This window comes from Heloderma suspectum, chromosome 9 (genome assembly GCF_057233095.1).
Source record: "Heloderma suspectum isolate Gila_16-S chromosome 9, 16-S_ref, whole genome shotgun sequence".
NCBI classification, from domain to species: domain Eukaryota; kingdom Metazoa; phylum Chordata; class Lepidosauria; order Squamata; family Helodermatidae; genus Heloderma; species Heloderma suspectum.
In genome coordinates, this window is record NC_139466.1 from 32,429,135 (window position 1) to 32,450,146 (window position 21,012).

Here is a 21,012-nt window from a genome sequence, read left to right on the forward strand (position 1 = left end):
ATTATCCTCCTCCTCTCCATTTTAGCCTCATAGCAACAACCCTATCAGGTAGATTGGGCTGAGGGTCTGTGACTGGCCCAAATGGCTGAGTGGGGACTAGAACTCCTGGCTCTCAGTCCAACACTCTAGCCATTTATGTTTTTCAATAAGCATAAATGAGAGACTATGCAGTTTTAGTGTGCCTTTCATAGTAAAACAAAACAAAACGAACAAAGCATTACACTTTGGGATGTGTATTTGACCAGTAACACAGCAAATGTGTTCCCAACCCAGGGGAACGAATCCAACGAAGGGGCATTCTTCGTTGGAGGAATTTTCTAAAGGCATCATTAGACTTCATAAGATACCTACCAAATACAAAAGAAGGCACAAAAGGCATTCGAGACTGAGAATCCCAAGAGCGGTGTTCATTCAGCTCTTGCTACTATTTTCCAGCAGTGAGTTTTTAAATATGAGGATGAATTTACACAAAGAACGGATTCTTTGGGAAAGCTCAATGGCTCTGAGAGTAGCATGGATGAAACTGACCCTTCCAAAACAAACGTTTCTAGTTATTTGGCGGGGGGGGGGGAACTACTGGTAAAACCTAAGTCTCTATAAAATTGCATACAGAATTTCATCTCACACTCCTGCAAAACCCAGTTCAACACAGCTGCAGCCTGATCCTAATCCTTTGGATGGCAATAAGCACGTTCTCAACACGGCTTTGGATTTTACACAGAAGTGCTGCCAGCTGCCTCCCCGGTCGGCTGCCAGAGCTTGTTTGTAATGTCTGAAAGCGCGCTTAGAATGAAATATGGCGGCTGCAGCTTGCATGCTACATTAATTTTAAATGCTGATATTTTTCACAGTATGTTGGAAGGAGTATCACATCAGGTGTGTGTGTCTGTGTGCGCACATGGGTGCATGTGCGCGTGAACACATGCGCACACAGACACAGAGTGAATGGGACAGGGAAATCCTGAACCACTGGCTATGTGGATGTGCACTGATACATAAGCATATTTTGGGCATTTTGTCTGAATGTGTGAAGAGGGAAGTGGGCAGCGGAGGCTCCGATTTCAGTGGGCCCGTGAATCTGCTCTGGGCTTCAGTCAGAAGCCAGTCAGAACTCTAAAGGAGCTATCCAAGGTGCTGAAAACATTTAGGGGATTCACATTTAGAGGATTCAGAACTGGTGAAATCAGAGCCACCAGCCTCCAATGGCAGTGGGTCTGTACATATAAGCCTGCCCCCAACATTCCTGCCCCACCAAAGACCTCTGTGCATTGAGCACAAAGTTCTGAAGAGAGATTCTAAGCATGTTCAGCTCAACATATTTAGAAGGGTTACTGATCATGTTGTTGTTGTTGTTGTTATATTTAATTTTATACCACTCAATAGCTGAAGCTCTCTGGGTGGTTCACGACAACATTGTCAGAATTCCTAATCACAGGGAGACATCTCAATCACAGGGAGACATCGTTTTTCAGATTGTCAGGCACCTTTAGTTCCATCGTCCGCTCATTGGCAAAATCAGTTTTTTCCCCAATTTCCTGGAATTTGTACAAATTTTCACTTGCACAAATCACACTTGTGCAAATGCTCATATTGCCCCCAAATGCACAAATCCCCCTAAAATGCACATTTTCATGCTTTAGCCTATGGGGGAAATGCACATTTTCATCTTGTGTTTTTTTATTGTATGCATTTTTCTATGACTACATTTGGGTATAATTCCAGATGTTTTTTTTTCTAAATAGTATGACTTGGGAATAGTCAGTCTGCTGTGGAATCCGCAGATCGGATTCACAGAAGGCTGAACTCATGTGATTCCATTGCAGATTTCTCCAATATCCCTATATGTCACTAGGTTTGCCACCTCCCTGCCCACCTCCTGCCTGCCCTTTTTCTGGCCCTGCAACTGTGTGTTTAATACAGAAGTCTACAAATACAGTTACCAGATGGGCAATGGAAACCATTTCTCTCGAGAGTCTGGTGGTCAGCTGCACCAGCACAAGAGAGATTGAAGGGGACTTCCCTCTGGCCTGGTGTTGGACTTCAGAGACATTATGAAACAGGGAGAAGTCTCAGCACAACATCACAAATGAGAGTCACTCTTCTTCCAGGCCTGCAACATGGGAGAAGGAGAGGTCTCATCTTCAGCCTCATGCTTCCAAATTGATCTGAAACTCAATGTGATGTCAGATCAGACTCTGCTCCAAGTCCTCCATATAGGGGACAAGCAGGATTGGTGGATGCCACAAACAATGACTGGATCAAAAGGTAAGTCAGAATTTGTGGATCCCTGCTTTAACAGCAGCTGATGCTAAGAAATTAAGTAGGTGAATCTTCTCCCATCCCTTTATTTCCCTGCTAAGAAAAGCTTCACACATCCAATTTCATTGTGTCAGGTTGCTGCTAAAAGGTAAACATTGAGCCAGAAAAAGAAGTGGAAGATGTCTGTATACATTTTTAAAATGTTTCGATTAAAAGTGTTAGTGTGTTTGTGTGCACGCGTGTGTGTTTTATTGGATAATATCACATATAAGTATACAAATGCACACCAATAAGCAGAAAATATACAGGTTTCTCCTATGGCTAAAAGCATTAATTGTTCATTGGTTATTTGATTATTTCATTAGCAGCAGCTTAAAATGTGGAATTTTCATCAAAATGTTTGGCTATGTAAAGGTGTCCATACCTTTAAGTCATGGTTGTGTGTACATGTCCTGATTTGGACAACACGTCACTTATTTTAATAATGAATTCAACTAGTTCACTAATTGGTTAAAAGCAAGGCAGCAAATTGACAGACTTTGGAGTGACTTGGGAACCCTAATGAATCAATGAAGACAGGACGTGATAGACTGCCTAGATAACAGGGATGAATAGAGAAGGTGGCAGTATATTTTAGACACATCCAAGCTAGGTTTTATCCTTATATTCTGTATATATTCTAGCTTTCCATCAGGTAGTACCAAATCTGATGCGACTATGTTAATTGAGGTGATATTAAATGGGGGCTCAATATCTGTTCTACCAGATGCTACAAACATTGCTGAAATAAAGCAGGCGTGGTCCTGATCCACAGTCTGAATGGGAGACTACTGGAAGTCCCATGTGTGAGCAGTGAGCAGTGAGCAGAATCTCTCTCTCTCTCTCTCTGTCTGTCTGTCTCTCTCCCCACACCAAATACATATGCTTTAAAAGATATTAAATGAAGTTATTTAACTGCAGGTGTTTAGATTGGGTGCTGGAGTTTACATTGCCTAAAGCAGGGGTGGACCCTCCAGGTGTTAGCCTACAACTCCCATCTGCCTTTGCCAGCAGAGCCAATGGTGAGGGATCATGGGAGTTCTAGGCCAAAACAGTTGAGGGCCATAAGTTACCCACGCCTGGCCTAATGGTTGAACCATGTTTTCAACAGTTAAGTCCACATTTGGGGACCCCACAGATCTGCTTTCATGCTGAAAAAAAAAGAAACTTGACATTTTAAGGCCAGTATTCAGATATTTTAATTACAACATTTTGATTTTGAGGTCAGTTAAAGATTTAGGGCATGACACTGAAAATTAAAGAGTTTTAAGCCCTTCTGAATTCAGTGTTAGTATATGCTTAAAATTTTCCCCACTGTAATCAAGGAGACTTAAAAGTACTTTGGCTGCATTGTGCCTGTTGTTGTTGATGATGATGTTGTTGTCATCTATTTATTTAATACATTTCTATTCTGCCCTTCAGCCAAAATGATTCAGAGGGCAGCTTCCAACAACAAAATATAAATTGCAGTAGTTATTATATTTTAGTTCAGCTCTTTTCGTAGTGCTGGTCCTTAAAATTTCAGAGCACTAAATGTTAAAGGTAGTGATTTATACTGTAACCTGAAAGGATTAATTTGGATATAGGTCTCACTGATGCACTTCCAGTGGGAATAAGGCTACAATCCTGTGCACACTTACCTGGGAAAAGGCCCCAGAGAAAAGCCCAAATTGTCTTCCTAATAAGCATGGATAGGATTGTGCTGTTAACTGCACAGAAGTGTGCCTAGGATGAACACATTGGTGTGATATTACTACGCCATGTGATGTTGCTCTTGTGTTGAGTTATATGAATTTATGTATTGATTTATTTAAAGAAAATTAGATAAGGAGGCTAAAGTTAAGGGAACTATTAGTACATAAGTTAGGGAAATGCTATTGTTTTTGATCACCAAGTTCACTACTTTTCAGAATGTGGCACTGCTTGGACAGTGGTTGGAGTTTACCAGATCCAATGTACAACTGCCTTTGGTATTTCCTCTGAGTTGCCTATGGAAAAAGACCAGACCCTTGTATGGTCTTGTGTTTCCATAACAGCCAGTGGGAAACATGCAACTGTGAGCTGGATTATAGCCCATGATTCCCAGATCACACATGTGTATCTATACTACCTGGTTGGTTTCTTAGGATGGATGGGTCATTAGACTACCGGTCATTTAATCAATCCTGGGCTGACTGAAGATTAGAATAAGATCAGATTATGGGTTTGGGATTCTTAACACTGTTCTATTGGTTGTTCCTTTGGTCAAAATCAATATATCGAAGAAACACATTGAAGCTGACTGAAAGACTCTTCCTGACTTCAGGACTGAATAGATGAAACTCTTAAGTATTGTGGAAATCTGTCCCTTCTATTTAAGGTTTCCATCGCTATTGTTACAAGGTGTTTATAAAATTACACAAAGCAGTCACTAAGACCACATCATGGGCCATGTCCAAATATATTCTGCCATCAGAGTGTACATCTTTCTCTTTTGATTTCACGCTTCTGTGAAGAATTCCTAGGCTATTCTTTAAAGCTGCAAAAATGCTGTCAAGGGAAGGCTTTTGCAAAAAGAGGGTCTTACATTTCGCTTGGCACGAGGGAAGAGACATGATCCTCCTGATTTCTGGTGGAAGGCATTTCCACAGCCGAGGGCCAGCAAATACCCCACTGACTTCTGTGGGAGCAGGATCAGGACCACAATGTGGAATAAGCAAAAAGGATATAATAAATTCTTGTTGGTCTTTCTTTCCCATTGACCTTTTTAAAACACTTTAACAGTATCTGGATAAAATATGGTAACACTGTTTAATACCCTGTTTTCCTTTCAAAACAGGAGGCTTATTATTTGTTTTAAAAAAAGAACATTAACATAAATGGTTTGATATAGATTGCTTTCTGGGCATAGTTCAAAGAGGTCAGCAGAGTAAAAATGGCAGCAAAAAACTGAACAGAAATTTGTTATTAAGGCTATTGCAATCAGTAGCTAGCAATAATCGCAGAAGGATTTTAAAATGTTGATTCACAGCTGAATGGTAACAGTTCAAACACAGAAAAGATAACAGTATTAAAATGGCTTAAAAACCATGTAAATCTGGAATCATTCTTATTATATTTTGAAGCAGAGATTTCAACATGCGCATATATATATATATATATGTGTGTGTGTGTGTGTGTGTGTGTGACAGAGAGAGAGAGAGAGATAATTAAATTATATCTCCCAATGAACTACTGACAATAACCTATTACAAACTGCTGGTTTGGTATAGCCTTAAGTATTCTATTGTCAAGAGACTATAAACTATTCTTAAAGTACCAGTGATATATGTGGTGTTGCTAGATGGTGACTAGGTTCTCCTAAACAAGAGAACTATCAAGCTGTTTGTCAAAGCATGGTATCGCTAACAGAGGCATTAAGGACATATCAAAATGTTGCAATCAGTTTGATAAAATGGGGCTGTCTTTCTACAGAGCAAAATGCTGAAAACTGCAACTCAGGAGCACAGCTTGGTGTGTTTGAATACCATGTCTCTCAAAACAGAAGCAACCTATTTAGGAAACAAAAGCAAACAAAACAAAACAAAACAGCAACACCTTGAAATACTCTAATGAACAGGGGTGGGAAGGAGGTTGATCAGGATCTACTGGTAAATCTTTTGATGATTTGCAAGAGATCAGTTCCCTCCCTAGGGAGCTCCACCATGCCCCCTCTTTAATGAGCTTCTGCCACGCATTAAAAACGTGGTTGTTCAGGCAGGCATTTGGGGTGGGTTAGGGTATTTTTAGAAATATGATGTTCTTAATGTAGAATTTTATTGTTTTAAACTGTTTCTATTATTGTAGATCGCCCAGAGTGGCTGGGTGACCAGCCAGATGGACGATTAATAAATTTAATCAATCAATCAATCAATCAATCAATCATCAGTATGGGTCTCCAACTTCCCATTGTTTTAACAATATTAAATTTGTATTTGTGGATGTAATGACTCATGAGATTAAGCAGGTGATTGTCTTTGCCCCTTGAGTCACCATTTTGCATCTGCCTCTAGTTGATGGATATTGGAGTTCTCATAGAAAAAAAAAGTAGATCTTGCAAGCCTAAAGTCTACAATCCCCTGCCATAGAAGATGATAAAACATAAACTTGACTTATAAAAACTAGATAACAACAAAAATGGAGAATGTTGTAAGAGCGTGATTCTTCTTTCTGGACAGTGCCTACACATGGAGAGATGCCCACAGAAATCAGCACAGTCCTGTTTTCTCCCCTTTCCCCCTTTGTGTGTGTGAACTAACACAACTATTCTCCATTTTTTAATTTAGTTTGGTTTTAGGATATTATGGGGTTAAATGGTTTGTTTGTGCGTGTGTGTGTGTGTGTATGCGTGTGTTCTAGTCAGTTTCGGTGAAAAAGTTAATAGTTTAGAGGACAAAAGTTTAGCTATGAAGTAGAGGCCAGGAGGTTTGCTCAGGAAACCAGGAGATTATAAACTTCAATAGAAGGTCAGAGGAAGAGACAAAAAAAAGTTTCAGTTCAGGAAATGGAAACGTAGTTTGCAGAAATGAAACTACTCTTCTGATTGGTTGGAGTTGTGTGTGTGTGTGTGTGTGTGTGTGTATAGATAGATAGACAGACAGACAGATATAATGGCACAGCTACTTATGAGGGTGGAAGCCAAAAAGCTTAGCTTAAATATATATTTTTGAATACTGTGTTGTTAGTCTTTCTGTCTTTCTTATCTATATGATATAAGCCAACGACAGAGACAGAAAGAGGGAAACAAAGGGAAACAAAGGGAAAAGAAAGAAAGAAAGAAAGAAAGAAAGAAAAACAAGGCCAGAGTCCTAGAGGAAAGAAAGAATCAGAGCTGCTAGAACTGCTTGAGAGAGAATTGGGCCAATGACAGTAAGATATTGCTAGAATCAGGGACCTGGATAAAAAAGAGAGACACAATTTAGTTAGGTTAGCTGGATGCTTTTATCCCTGGTTCTTTTATTACCTTATTGTTCATATTTGTTGTGGTGTGTGTGTGTGTGCATCCATTCAGATTTTATATGTTTTTATATGTTTTCCTATTGACAATTTTCTTCAGTAAATTTTAAACTTTCTCATTTGAAATTTGTGCTTTTTTCCCCTTTTGGGTTCCCTACCTCACATCTAAAAGCCAACTACCTAAAGTAAATACCCAAGACCCACAGCTTTAGGAGACAACCCGCTCCCCCGCAACTCCATGGTGAGTTAAAAGTTCTATTAATGGTTTTATAACAGCAATGCAACTATTATAACATTATGTTAGTGATTTGGGGACTAGTTAGGATAGGAACTGTCAGGGGTAGGGATGTCAGAGAATTCTGCCATGGACTGAAATGGGATCAAATTCCCTTCAGTCCGTGCCACGGAATCCTCTGCAGAACGACACCACGAGGTCCTGTGGAGCCAGCAGTCATGTGGCTTTTCTGTTGTCGTTTGCAAGGAGTCACAGAATTTTCATAAATAAAAACACAGTGTAGTATATTCTGATAATGAATATGTAAGGTTTTTTTAAAAAAATGAATTGTGCTTACGGGCTTGTTTGTGGGTGTTCTTTTTAAACTGAAATCCTCCTTCTCCATTGCAGAGTTTACTTTCAGCCAAAATACTTCCTCTTCCTTGTAGGGGCTTCCCAAAAGAAGGCTGTCTTAGGTGTACCTGAGAGATAAACTATTTGTTTAAAGCAACGCTGTTTTAAAGGAAGAAAAAGGTCCTGGAACCCTGCATGATGTATTATTCTCCAGGACTGGCATGGTCATTTTAAGCGGTTTTGTCTTTCTTTAAAACAGCATTGCTTTAAACAAATAGTTTATCTCTCAGGCACACCTAAGACAGCCTTCTTTTGGGAATCCCCTACAAGGAAGAGGAAGTGTTTTGGCTGAAAGTAATTACTGCACGTCAGGGCAGGGGGGAAAAATACATAAATATTTACGAAAAATAGCGATTCTTATGGAAGTTATGCAGACTCATGGAGACGGCTGGGCACAGGAATTACATTTGTCAGAATGGATTTATCTATGTAATTTTTGGAGTGGAAAAAAAAGAGGAGAATTCCGGGGGCTTGTGAACAGTGGAACGGAGCACTGGCCACAAACTGCGGAAGTCAAGCGGCACAGAAGGTATACACAATTCGTACATCCCTAGTCAGGGGCGCTTCTGAGCACAGGGAGTGCGACAGCAGTTCAGAGTCTGAAGAAGAGCTGCTAGACTTGGGGGAGGAATGTTCTTAGGCTATTCTAGAGATGGCGAAGCAGGCTTTTCAGGTTTAAAAGGTGAAGCTCAAGGAAGTTCTCTCTTCATTCCCTCCTGTTAGAGATAGCGAACAGGGAGAGGAGGTGTTTGGCGAATCTGAATTAATATATGCAAAGCACAGACGCAGAGCCAAGAGGGAGATGGCCAGGGCAGAACTCAGGAGGTCTTCCCAATTGGTCCTGTGTGAACAGCGGCGCTTAGAAGCCTCACGAGAGAGAGAGAGAGAGAGAGGGAGGGAGGGAGAGAGAGAGAGAGAGAGAGAGCTCCCCCCACCCCTTAAGTTAGGCTAGGGAGTCCACCTTTTTTTCAAACGGTGGGCAACTTTCGTAGCTACCTTTGGAACCCCCTGAAGGCATTTCCTTACAGACTGAGAGTCACTGAGAATTTACAGCTGTATGACCCTTTGTGGTAATGGAATTAAAAGCTGTAGATTGAAGCCTCTTGTCTGTGTTTGATTCGGAGTTTGAAGATCAGTGGGGGAAAAGGGAAACTTGACAGGAACCTAGCATAATAAACAATAAAAAACATAACTTGGAGTACTTGGTTTTAAGTTTCATTGTACCAGTCACAGTGGGCATGAGCCAAAAGGTTGACATGTGTAGGTGTGACTCTGTCCTTTTTAAATCTCACATAAAATACTTTTCACAAGTAATAGTGAATCCCTAGAGCATACATTTCTGTTTCAATTTAAGACGATTTTTAGGCCATCTTTAAGGGCAAAGGCATTCCCAGACTTGACGGAGCTGATTCACTTGAATCCAATCCAATTGTTTTAAGTGGAACTTCCTTTTGAGTAAATGTGTGAGGCCAGGGATCAGTGATGCATTCAGGACTTGGGGGCAAAGGTCTAGGGCTCCACTCCCCAAATGAGCAGGAGGGCCCCCAAATGTGGCAGGGCTGATTTACCATATTTTGAAGTAGGTGAAGAAATATACATTACCATCTTCATAAGACCATTTAGTCCAAAGTCTAAAATTACCTATCTGTACCACTAACTGAGATGTAATGTGTCTGGCAACAAAATAATTTAGATCAGATGCACCACTGGTGACTAACCAACCACAGCCTAAAACAGGGATGAGCAACTTATGATGGGCCTCTGGTTGTTTTGGTCTACAACTTCTATCAGGCCTAGGCAGTGTAGTCACTAGTGAGTAGAGACGTATGGATTTTGTAAGATCCATTCTGCCTGTGTTTCCCCAATTGTCGGGTGCTTTTCATTCTATTTTCCACTCATTGGTGAAATTGGATTTTTCCCAATTTCCTGAATTTGTGCAAATTCATATTGTGCAAATCTGTGCAAATTCACATATTTTTTGTGTATTTTTCTCTGACAAAATTTGCGCAAAATTCCTGAAGCTTAGAAAACTGGTCAGCAAGTCTGCGGAATCCACCTGACAGGGGAAAAGCTGGTCTGTTGAGGAATCCATGGGTCAGATTCATAAAAATCCAAACTCATTTGTTTCCATTGCAGAGTTCTCCTATATCCTTACTTGTTATACACTCCCAACTTGCTCTCGGGATCATGACTTGTGAATCGTTGTTAGGGATGTACGAGAAATTCATTTCAGTTTGCTTTTGATCAGGATTTACCTAGTTCACACCTCCAGAACCACTGACTCAAATGGGGTTAAAGTCTGTACGTTTCCAAACTTGCAATGTGATTTGCAGACCAAAAAAAAAAAAAAAATGTATTTGACAACGTGCACATTTGAAAAATGTGCAGACAAAATGTGTACTTTTGAAAAATGCACACAAATATGCTTTCTTCAATAGAAGAAGAATACATACATTTCAAATATGTGCACAATGGATGCACACATTTGGAAAACTATGCACAAAAAATACAGATGGATTTTCATGTGGAAAGAAAAAAAACAAAGCTCACAATCTGATATGGACTGGAGTTGGACTGAGCTTTGAGGTGGAATTCAGAGAACTTCAGCAAGCTCAATTTTTGCTGATTCGCACATCCCTAATATCATAGAATCTTATGTTTTACTTGTTTTTGCTTATCCCATATGTCCTGGCTGATACAAAGAAATACCATATACTCAAGAGAAAAACATACAAAGCAACACATAAAAATAATAATCATGGTGTGCATTTGCAGTGCAATTCTATTATGTTTACTCAGAAGTGAGTCCCCCGGAGTTCAATGGGACTTATTCCCAGACAAACGGGTATAGGATTGCCGTCTTAAATAACTAGGAGGTCAGAGAGAAGAGGAAATCTCACTTTACTGAGTTGTTGGGAGCTTTAGGATCCTATAAAGACAATAAGCCACAATGAGACAGGGCTGTCAAAGCTAATGACAACACATGGTGCTGTAAATCATCAGTCCAGAATGATTAAAGCAAAGTATCCATAAAACCTGAGAAGCATAATTATTTTTAGTGAGAAGGAAGAGAACAGGCAATGGGTTGTGAGTGCTTTATCCTGAGGGAGGGGGGGCAGGGAAATAAATTTTATGTGTGGCAGCAATAAGAATGTGCCATTAAAAGGCAGAACTGAAAGGGGCATGCTCTTTTTTATGTTATACTAGCTCTTCGCTATCTTTTCTTACAAATCGCTATCTCTGTGAAACTGCAATGAAAGCAATACATTTTAATAACAAGATACTCTTAGTACCATAAGCAGGATGTACATGTATCTTGGATATAGATATCTGAGTGCAGGAATTTACCACTACTCAAAGTAGACTGAGGTTGCAATCCTATACTCAACTAAATGGAAGTCACTGAACCATAGAACTCAATGGAATTTACTTTGGAGAAGATTATGTAGGATTACGCTGGAGGTCTGTCATACCTCCACCAGGACAGGGGTGTGGAAACTCAGGCTGAGGGCTCAAATCTGGCCAGTGTGGGGTCCAGTGGAGGCTGGTGGCTCCAATGTCAGTGGGGCAGTGAATCCAGTCTGGGTTTCAGTCAGAACCAGTCAGAACTCTAAAGAAGCTATCCAAGGTGCTGAACCCTATCCCCAGAATAGGCTCAGCACCTTGGATAGCTACTTTAAAGTTCTAACTGGTTCTGACTGAAACCCAGACCGGATTCACTGCCCCACTGACATTGGAGCCACCAGCCTCCACCTCTGGGGACTCAGTCTTGCCCTCCGAGTTCCGCATGTGACCATGTTCACTTTGCCTGCCTCCACCCCTGGAATTTGCAGGTGTTATGCTACTCTACTGGGGCATTACCTAAATGTATTAGACAGAGACGGGGTTTGCATGACACTCAGACTCACCATGGGTTACTTAATCCACAATGAGCCACAGCGCATGATGGGTGTGTGTGAGGCTGCCATTATGAATGTGCAGCCCCCGATGGAGTTGTGGCGTGTTGTCCGAACCTGGCCACCATGGGTTATTCAAGGATTAAACAATCCTTGCATAACCTTAAACTTAGTGTCCTGATTTGGAAGGCAATCTAACAGTGGGTGAAATTCTAGAGATGGGCAAATGAGCAATGTTTGAGATAGCTAGGATTCTCTCAATACCATGCGTCCACTCATCTTGTGCCCAATTCCTGTTCATATTTGCGGTCACTGCTTGCTTTGGGGCAGACAATGGGAAAATTGAGCAAATGGAGCAGCAATCGAACATGAAATTTGCTCAAATTTCTAAATCCATGCAACTTTCCTCCATATACTAAAGCAAAGCTGAATGAGCATGCAGGGAAAATTTGCGCAAATTAGGAAATTGGCATGAAACCCAACTGGGGAGTTGCACAAATCAAGCACAAGCATATGTCTAGCAATTTGCCAACATTTCCAGTAGACATGTGCTTGTGATCATGTTTGAGGCTTCAGACAGGGTGTGCTTGCACGTTTTGTGAGCAACACCCAAATTATGTTACATCCCTGTGAAATTATATAAGCTTTCTATTACAAAGTTCTCTTGCTTCTAAACCTGGCATTTCCCATCAATTTGCAGGCATTCTACTACTTCCCTAGAGCATCATACCTTCCATACTTGAGCTATATTGGACAAAACAAGTGTGAGAAATAAAAACAAATTTTTCACATTAGTTTTCATTCTTCATTTGTTTTACATTAAAATGAACATAAAGCAAATGAGGGAACATTTGTTTGATTTATCATGTCTTCATTTTGTAAAGAATGCACACCTTTAAATTGCACTATCAGTTCTTTTCAGTTGTAGTTTACCTCTGTTGTAAACTGCCTTGAGCATTTTATATGGAAAGGCAAAGGAGAAGTATTTATGTTAAAAAAAAAAAAATCCCATCTCACACAGTTAGTGTGTGACTAACACAGTTAGTGTGTGTGTGTGTGTGTGTGTGGTGGGGGGAGGGGGGTAATGCTCAGAGGAAGACTTGGATAGTAGATATATCGTCCCAATACGTTGAATATATTTTCAGAAATCCTGCATCCTTCATTAAAAATTGCCTTACAGCACATCCAACAATTGTGAAGGAGTTTGTAAGGGCAGTAACTTTACTTCTGATCCTTAGTGCTAGATAGCGATACACAGATTTTGTAAAATCTGTCTGCATTTCACAGATTGTCTGGTGCCTTTTGTTCCATCATCTGCTTATTGACTGAATCAGATGCACAAATCCCCCCATAATGTGTGTTTTAATGCTTTAGTCAATGGAGGAAATGCACATTTTGGTGCATTTTTTATTTTACATATTTTCCTATGACTAAATTTGCATACAATTCTGGAAAGTAAAACAAAAAACAAAAACTGGTCCACAAGTCCACAGAATATGTGCAACTTGGGAAAAGCTGGTCCACTGTGGAATCCATGCATTGGATTCATAGTAACCCAAACTCATTTGATCCCATTGCGGATTTCTCCAACATCCCTTGTGGTAGAGAGGAATTGCAAGTGCCTCCACCTTCAGGGAGTTGGTGAATAGTCACCAGCAGCACAGCCTCTTCTCTGGTGGCTCCCTGCTTATGCTATAAAATCTGCAGAGAGGCTTGCCTGTCACAGTCTCTATTGTGTTTCAGGCACCAGTTCAAACCCCCTTTTATTTGCCCAGTCTTTCAGAGGGCAGGAAATTAGTTTTGTGCTATATCACTGTTATTGTTGCTGTCTGTTTTTATGTGCTTGTGTGTCTTTTACTGGCTGGTTTTTTCGTGTGATTGTGTCTTTTTTCTTTGTTATTATAATTTATTATATTATTATTCACCCCTCTTGTCGCTCTGACCATACAATGCCCCTCCTTAAATCCTTACACTGGCTTCCTGTCTTTTCCCAAATCTCGCTCAAGCTTCTCTTCCTTGTCTTCAACATGCTCTATGGCCTTGCTCCCTTTATCTCCCTGCCTGCAACCTTTGCTTGTCCAGCTCCACCACCTTCAGCCAATCTAGAGCAATCCTGCTCCCTGAAATGAATCCACAATTTCTCCCTTGCTCTCTCTTATGCCTGGAACTATCTCCCAGAATATCTCCATAAGACAACCTCCCTTATGTCCTTCAAGTCCCTCCTCAAATCCCACCTTTTCCAGAAAGTCTTTGGAACATCTTTCTAGACCCATACTCTACTGTTTTTAAGATGAAATATGTGTAACTGAAATAATTGCACATCCTCCCCCCATTTACCCCAGTCTCAGTTTTCTCCAACTTTCTCTGTTGATTCCTTGAGTTTATTTTTAGATTGTAATCCCCTTGTGGTAGGAGCCTGTAAAACCTTTTTTTTGTAAAGCACCATTTACCCAGAGGAAGCTATATAAATACATTTAATAATGATGATGGCGTGATTTTATGGTTGGAAGCCACCTTGAAAATTCTCAGTACTAAAAAGTAAAGTAGAAATGTCTTCAACCAATTAATAATAATAAATATAGCCAGTTTGTCGGAATAATGTTCTTGTCACACACACACTAAAGTTAGCTGTCCGCAGTTTAAGACTAAGAATGAGATTTTGTTGGATATAAGCACTCAACATGTGCATTCTGAATTATCTCTCATTATTATAGTGGGACACAAATTAATGCCTCTAAATCTACTTGGAGATTACAAATGTTCCGAATAATAATAATAAAAATCATCTTATGCCTATTAGGTAGATTTCAGTATGATTATACAAGAAAGATTTAGAACAGTAATGCTGCTGCCAGAAAATGTGTCACATTGTGTAAGAGTCCCTCCACGCTTTCACACAGCTTTGAGAAGAGGAAAAGGGTCTGATATTTGATCAATTGATTTGCCTTCTTTCATTTGTTGAAAATAAACTGAGGAAGAAAACACTTTTCCATACACTTGTGTAGAAGAAATGCCATCTGTAAAAGTAGCCCTACGCTAGAGCACTAGGGAAGCCTTCCTCAACCTGGTACCCCTGGACTTCAACTCCCATCAGCCCCAGACATCATAGTGGATGGTCAGGAATGTTGGGAGTTGTATCCCAAAACATCTGGAGGGCACCAGGTTGGGGAAGACCGATCTAGGATAACCAATGTTATAAAAAAAAAAATGATATCCACCAGTGTCATCTTTCTTCTAGATCTTAGACTAGGATTAGGGAAACCCAGGTTCAAATCATCACTCAGACCCAAAGTTCACTGGGTGACCCTGAGCCAATTGTAACATACCTTACAATGGCAGGAGAACAATGTATCCTGCCTTAAGCTCCTTGAGGGAAAGGCAGGATAGAAATGTAATAAATAAATTGTACAATGTGCCACCAAATAATCGTTTGGTGGTACATGAGCAAAACTAAGTCTCATGTACCCCTTCTGCAATCCTCACTCATGCTCCAATTCCCTTCCCTTCACAGAATACCCTAGTTTGTCATCACATCTAAACTAGCCTTGTCTTCAAAACCAGAATTATAAACCATTGTTGATGGGGTTTTGCAATTCTGGTTGATGACAAAAGAGCAAATTGCAGTTTGCTGGGAAAGAGGGGGAACAGGAAGGTATGATAGAGGGGAAAATCCAGAAGCCCAAGTCTTGCTCACTTCATGCCAAACCATAGTTTGCTATTACATCCCAACCAGCTCTAAGAGATAACTTTTTTTCTCTGTTTCTGTAAGTGATTAGATGGGAAAAGGGACATTATTTGATGAATCATCAACCAATAGTTATTTCCCTTCTCAAGGCTGTTGTTCCTTTTATTGTAGTTATTGCAATTACTCTTAGTAACATTGCAGACAGGTCAGGCGGCTGATACATTAATGAACATTCCATCCGTTTAAATATTTGACAGTAAGTGCCAAAGAAGAGACAAGGAAACTTTAAAAGATTTAAAAATGGACTGTCCCTACTTTCAGGCTTACAATCTTAAAGGGAACACAATGAAACATCCTTGGAAATGGAAGGGATAGAGGATCATAGAATCATAGAATAGTAGGGTTGGAAGGGGTCTCTAAGACCATCGAGTCCAACCCCCTCTAGATCTTAGAGGAGCAGCAGTTCAGCCATGGGTCAAGGGAGGAAAGGAGCTGAGCCAGGAAAATAGGTCACTGACAGATTGTAGTCAGGAAATACTGGCCTATGGTTGCCAATGGAATGCCATTAGTTTTGTCGAGTGACCTTGAAGGGAATATATAGAGCCAATCATGTACCCAGCCTATCAGAAGACTAGGCCTAGGAAATCTTGCAGCCAAAATGTTTTCTATTTATCAGGTCTTTCAAGGATCCCAGGAACACCACCATCTCTAGCATCCCTTGAATTATGCCTGGATGTATTTCTGGATAAATGGGTATGCAATGAGTATGCAATAGAACAGCAGATCTAGAGTACTGATATACAGACCTAACAAAGGGCCAAGCCATTCAAGGTCATACTGAATTGCAAAGATGGATGCTTAATGCAAATAGTGACTCAGCAGATATGTTTGCATATGATAACTCAGGAATTAGGGCGTTATGTTGCCTGTGGTGCCTGGTCCTATCTAGATAGAACTTGAGAGCCTGCCTGGCATCCAGGGTATGTCACTCCCTCTCTTGGGGGTTGGAGGGGTGAGGGCAGAAGGATGGGATGACCAGTTCCTGGGCTCTGTGGAAGTCTGAGTTGATCTTGGGGATGAAGGTTGGGTCCAGGCAGAGGACAACCTTGTCCCTGTGAAAGATACAAAGCTCCTTTTCCGCTGAAAGAGCCCCCAGTTCGGAGACCCTTCTGGCCAATGTGATAGCCAGAAGGAAGATTGTTTGGAGGGTCAACACCTTAAGGGTGGCTGCCCCTAGGGGTTCAAATGGAGCTTTGGACAGTGCCTTGAGTCCACATGAGATTCCACATGGGGAACCTCCACGCTGGGGGAGGATTGATCGATGAGACCGCTGTGAGGAATCTCCTAATGTGAGGCTGAGACCCTAGCCCCTCCCCCAGCTCCCCTAGTATGGACCCCAAGGCAGAAACCTGTCTTCTTAAAGTATTTCTTATGAGGCCTGCTGAGAGACCCTCCAGGATATCGCCTATGCTGGTGACTAAGGGGTCCTTCCCTGTTGTCTGGGCCCAGATGAGGAAGGCCTTCCAGGTGTGCTCATATGATCTATTAGTAGAGGACCTCCTGGAGGCCAGAAGGGTAGAAACCACCATTGAGGAGTAGCCCTGTACCCCAAGAGTTTCAGCTCAACCTCTGGGTGGTTAGTTTCAGGAAATCTGGGTTTTGGTGCGTGATCGGCCCTTGGGTCAGCAGATCATGCCGGGATGGCAGGGTCAGAGGTTTGACTGTGGATAGGTTTATAAGGTCAGCATATCATGGTCTCCTTGGCCAGTTGGGTGCTATCAGGATTATATCTGCCCGCTGGTCCCTCAGCTTCCAGATCTCCTTTGGGATAGGGGGTGGGGAGATGTAAGGAAGACCCCCAGGCCAACTGCTAGTCAGGGTGTCTGTGAACTCAGTGCCTCTCATGACGTAGTGGGTGGCAAATCTGGGGAACTTGGCGTTCTGCTGGGATGCGAAGAGGTCAATGCGGGGCTGGCCTAACTGGCTCGTCAGCCAACTGGAGGTATACAGGTGGAGGGACCATGCACCTGGGTCTAGGGACGTCCTGCTGAGCCAGTTGCCTTGGACGTTCAGCATACCTTTTAGGTGCTCTGCCTAGATGGAATGGAGGCATTTTGGGGCCCACCTGAATAGAATCATGGCCTCCTTCTGAAAGGATTTGGACTGAGTCCCTCCTTGTTTGTTCATGAATGCCTTCGCTACAACACTGTCTGTTCTGACTAGGACATCCTGCGATTCTAGCTGTGCTGCTAGGTGCCTCAATGCCAGGCATATGGCCCTCAGTTCCAGTAGGTTGATGCTGAGGTGAAATTCCTCCTTGGTCCATAGGCCCTGGGTGTGGTGGTCCCTGCAGAGAGCACCCCATCCCGTGGGGCAAGCATCCATGGTTAGGGTGGTAAATGTCAGGGTCTGGATGGAGACACCCTCCATGAGGTTGGGTGGGTGTGACCACCAGGCCAGGGAGCAAGACACACCCGCTGGTATTGCCCCCACTGGGTTGAGGTTGGATGCTATTTCCTGCCCACTGGACAGTCTCCTGGAATGAGACCATCATGCCTGGCAGCTGTGCTAGTTCTCTGAGATGGGGCTCCTTTTCGGTCTGGATCCAGGCCACCAGCCTGCTTACTGCAGTCTGCCTGTCTGGAGATAGGGTTATGATGTCCTTGGTTGTGTCCAAGGTCACCCCCAGGTGGAGTAGGGACTGTGAGGGTGTCAGGGAGCTCTTCCCCTCATTGATGACAAACCCCATGGACTGTAGGGTTGAAAGAGTGATGCTGGTGTCCTGCATGCACCATTCCCGTGATGGTGAGCAGATCAGGATATTGTCCAAATAGGAGTGTAGATGGATTCTCTTTGACCTCAGGTGGGCCACTGAGGCCAGGAGGATCTTTGTGAACACTCTTGGAGCTGTGGCTAGGCCAAAGGGAAGAGCCTTGAATTGGAATTGCTTTGTTCCATAGCTGAAGTGCAGGAACTTGCAGTGAGTTGGATGGATAGGGATGTGCAGATAGGCCTCTGCCAGCTTCACTGAAGAAGGGAAGTCCCCTCTCCAGAGGCTCTCCTTCATGGACTTGAGCATCTCCATTCAGAGCTTCTGTTTCTTCAGGCAGTGGTTGAGCCCCTTTAAGTCCAGACTGGGTCTGGTCCCTCCGTTCCTCCTCAGGACTGTGAAGAAGAGGGAGAAGACGCCCTGTCCTCTCTCTTTCTAAGGCACCCTCTTGATGGCTCAGATCTGACGGAGGTGTTGTATTGCTGCAAGTCCTCAAATGCCCAGCTGGGTCCTTCTGATAGGGGGAGCTGAAGAAGCACTCCCTGGGTGGCCTCCGGAGCTCTATGGAATAGCCCTCTTCCACTGTTCCCAGAACCCAACCATCTGAGCAGAGTCATTTCCAGGCATTTGAGAAGTCCTGCAGCCACCTCGACCCCCTACTGGGTGGAACGGTGAGTCATGCTGTACTGGGATTCCTGCCTTGCCAGGGTGGGAGAGGTCCTCTGTGGATGGCCAGTTTGGCCTGGTGTTGTGTTGTCGTTTAGGCTTTCCCTCTCTAGGTACTTAGGTGGGGTGGAGGGGAAGGATGGTCTGAAGGGACGAAGAAGCTTGGGCTTCCTCTGAAAGTGCTTTGCCTCCTTTGCTGGGTATGCCAAAGCTTTCTTCTTGACCTTGGTCTCCACCAGCAGCTTGTCCAAGTCCTCCCTGAACAGGAGCTTGCCTGAGAAGGGAATGCTTGCTGGACTGAATTTAGTTTTGGTGCCCACCCCCCAGCTGCGCAGCCAGATGCTCCTTCTTGCCATGACATTAGCTGCTGTTGCCTTTGCACCCAGCTGGAAGGAGTCTAGCGAGGTGTCAGCTAGGAACGGCGCTGCCAGCGCCATCTCCTGTATCGTTTCCCTAGGTCTCTGCCTTAGAGCAGACCATTTGCCATCATGAAGATGCCCCCAGCAACGATAGCTGATGTGGTTGCCACCTGCACAGATGTGGCTGAGGCCTTGAAGCTTCTGCAGGGAGCTGTCTTGGCCCTTCGATCGTGCTGGTCTGAGCGGAGCTTGTCTTGTTTTGCAGTCAGAAGGGCCCTGGACTGAGAGCTGCAATGGGTTCGTCTACTCTCGGAGTGGCTAGGTCCTGCATGACATTCTCTTGTGGCGATGGAGTGTCGATGTGATGATGGAGTGTCTTAGATCTGGTTGGCTTAGACCGCTTCTTGCACAGTATCTCTTCCAGGCTTAGTGGGAGTGGCACATTCGGATGAGGGGGGGCAATGGAAAGGCTGCTGCCACTCCTGCCCTCTTTGCCCAGCCCTGGGGAGGTGCTATGATTTCTTCCTGGTCCGCAAGCTCCAGGATGTTGAGGCATTGGGAGATCATTTTGGAAAATGTCTCTGAAGGGAAGAGATGGCCTTGTGGGGGCTTTTCCTTGGACATGTCTCCCTCTGAGGGGTCTCCTTCCTCAGCCTGTGATGAGCTTGCTGTGAGGGAAAGGGGTCTGGAACTTTGGGAGTCAGAGTGGTAGGCAGGGGATGAGTAAGGGGATCTGACATTCCATCTCCCCTCTCCGTGTCTCCTTTCCTTCTTTCTTTGGTTAGATGGCAACAAGGATGTGGTGTGCTTCCTCCCACAGTAGCCCCTGCTTGAGGTGGATCAGGATCTGCCCAAGGCATCCCTCTTCCTCCCCCTTTGCCTGCTTCTCCTGGAGTGGGTGTGGGGTGTAGGGGTGTGGCTGCGTGGACCATGGTCTGCTGCGCTGGATGTCTATGGAGCTGTAGCTGGATGAGTGCGAGTGCATGTGTGGCCCGCGTCGGGCCCTTCCCTTGGATGAGCTCCTGTGGGAGTGCTCTCTGTGCCCAGTCCCCTCCTTGGGGGAGGGCTTGTGTCTGATTTGACGAATGGCCTCCTCTAAAAGTTCCAGCATAGCTCTTTCCCCGTATGGGTTTGTGTTGGAGGCTGGCCCTCAGGGTTGGGCCTATGGCCAGGATCCAAGCCCCCCTCCCTTTCCTCCATGGGCTCCTGTGATGGGGAATGCAGAGGACTGGAATGGGAGTGGGCCTTGTGAGGCTTGTGCCCATGGGGGGGGGATGGGGGGGCTGTGAAAAACCTTGCTGCCACTGGGACTCACCTTCTCCAGGCCACTCCTGTTCCTTGGGAGGGAGAGGGGGGCAATGAAAGCTGCTGCTGACCCTCATGGGCTCTGTCAACTGGTGAGGTCTCGTTCTGCTGTGCCCATGTGGATGTTGGTGGGGAGGGGGCCGCTGCGGCACCTGCCTCGACCCGCGGCTGTGGGTTCCCTCTGTTCCTGTGGGGGAGGAACCGGAGTGTTGGGGCCTTTCCGGCGCCTGTGCGGCAGTGGGTGAGAAGCCCTGGGGGGGGGGTTGGGTCTGGATCCTTTGCCCCTCCACGAGCTGGCCCTCTGTATGCCAGAGGAGCGGTCGCCTCCCCCTCATCACAACAGAAGGTCGCTCCTGTCTTTCTTCTCTACCTCTTTTTGCTGTTGTTGTGGTTTCTCTCATGTGCGAGATTCTTGGAGAAGCTGCCTCCCA

General features: G+C 43.7%; 1 protein-coding gene across 2 annotated transcripts in view; it reads right to left on the bottom strand.

The window, feature by feature from the left end:
- TENM1 (teneurin transmembrane protein 1) overlaps nt 1-21,012 on the bottom strand; it is a 438,805-nt gene that overhangs the window by 248,077 nt on the left and 169,716 nt on the right. For both annotated transcript variants that reach the window (XM_084814084.1, XM_084814083.1), the window contains exon 4: nt 4,865-4,957. In XM_084814084.1, the coding sequence (XP_084670210.1) occupies nt 4,865-4,957 (93 nt within the window). The remainder of the gene's footprint in view (nt 1-4,864; nt 4,958-21,012) is intronic.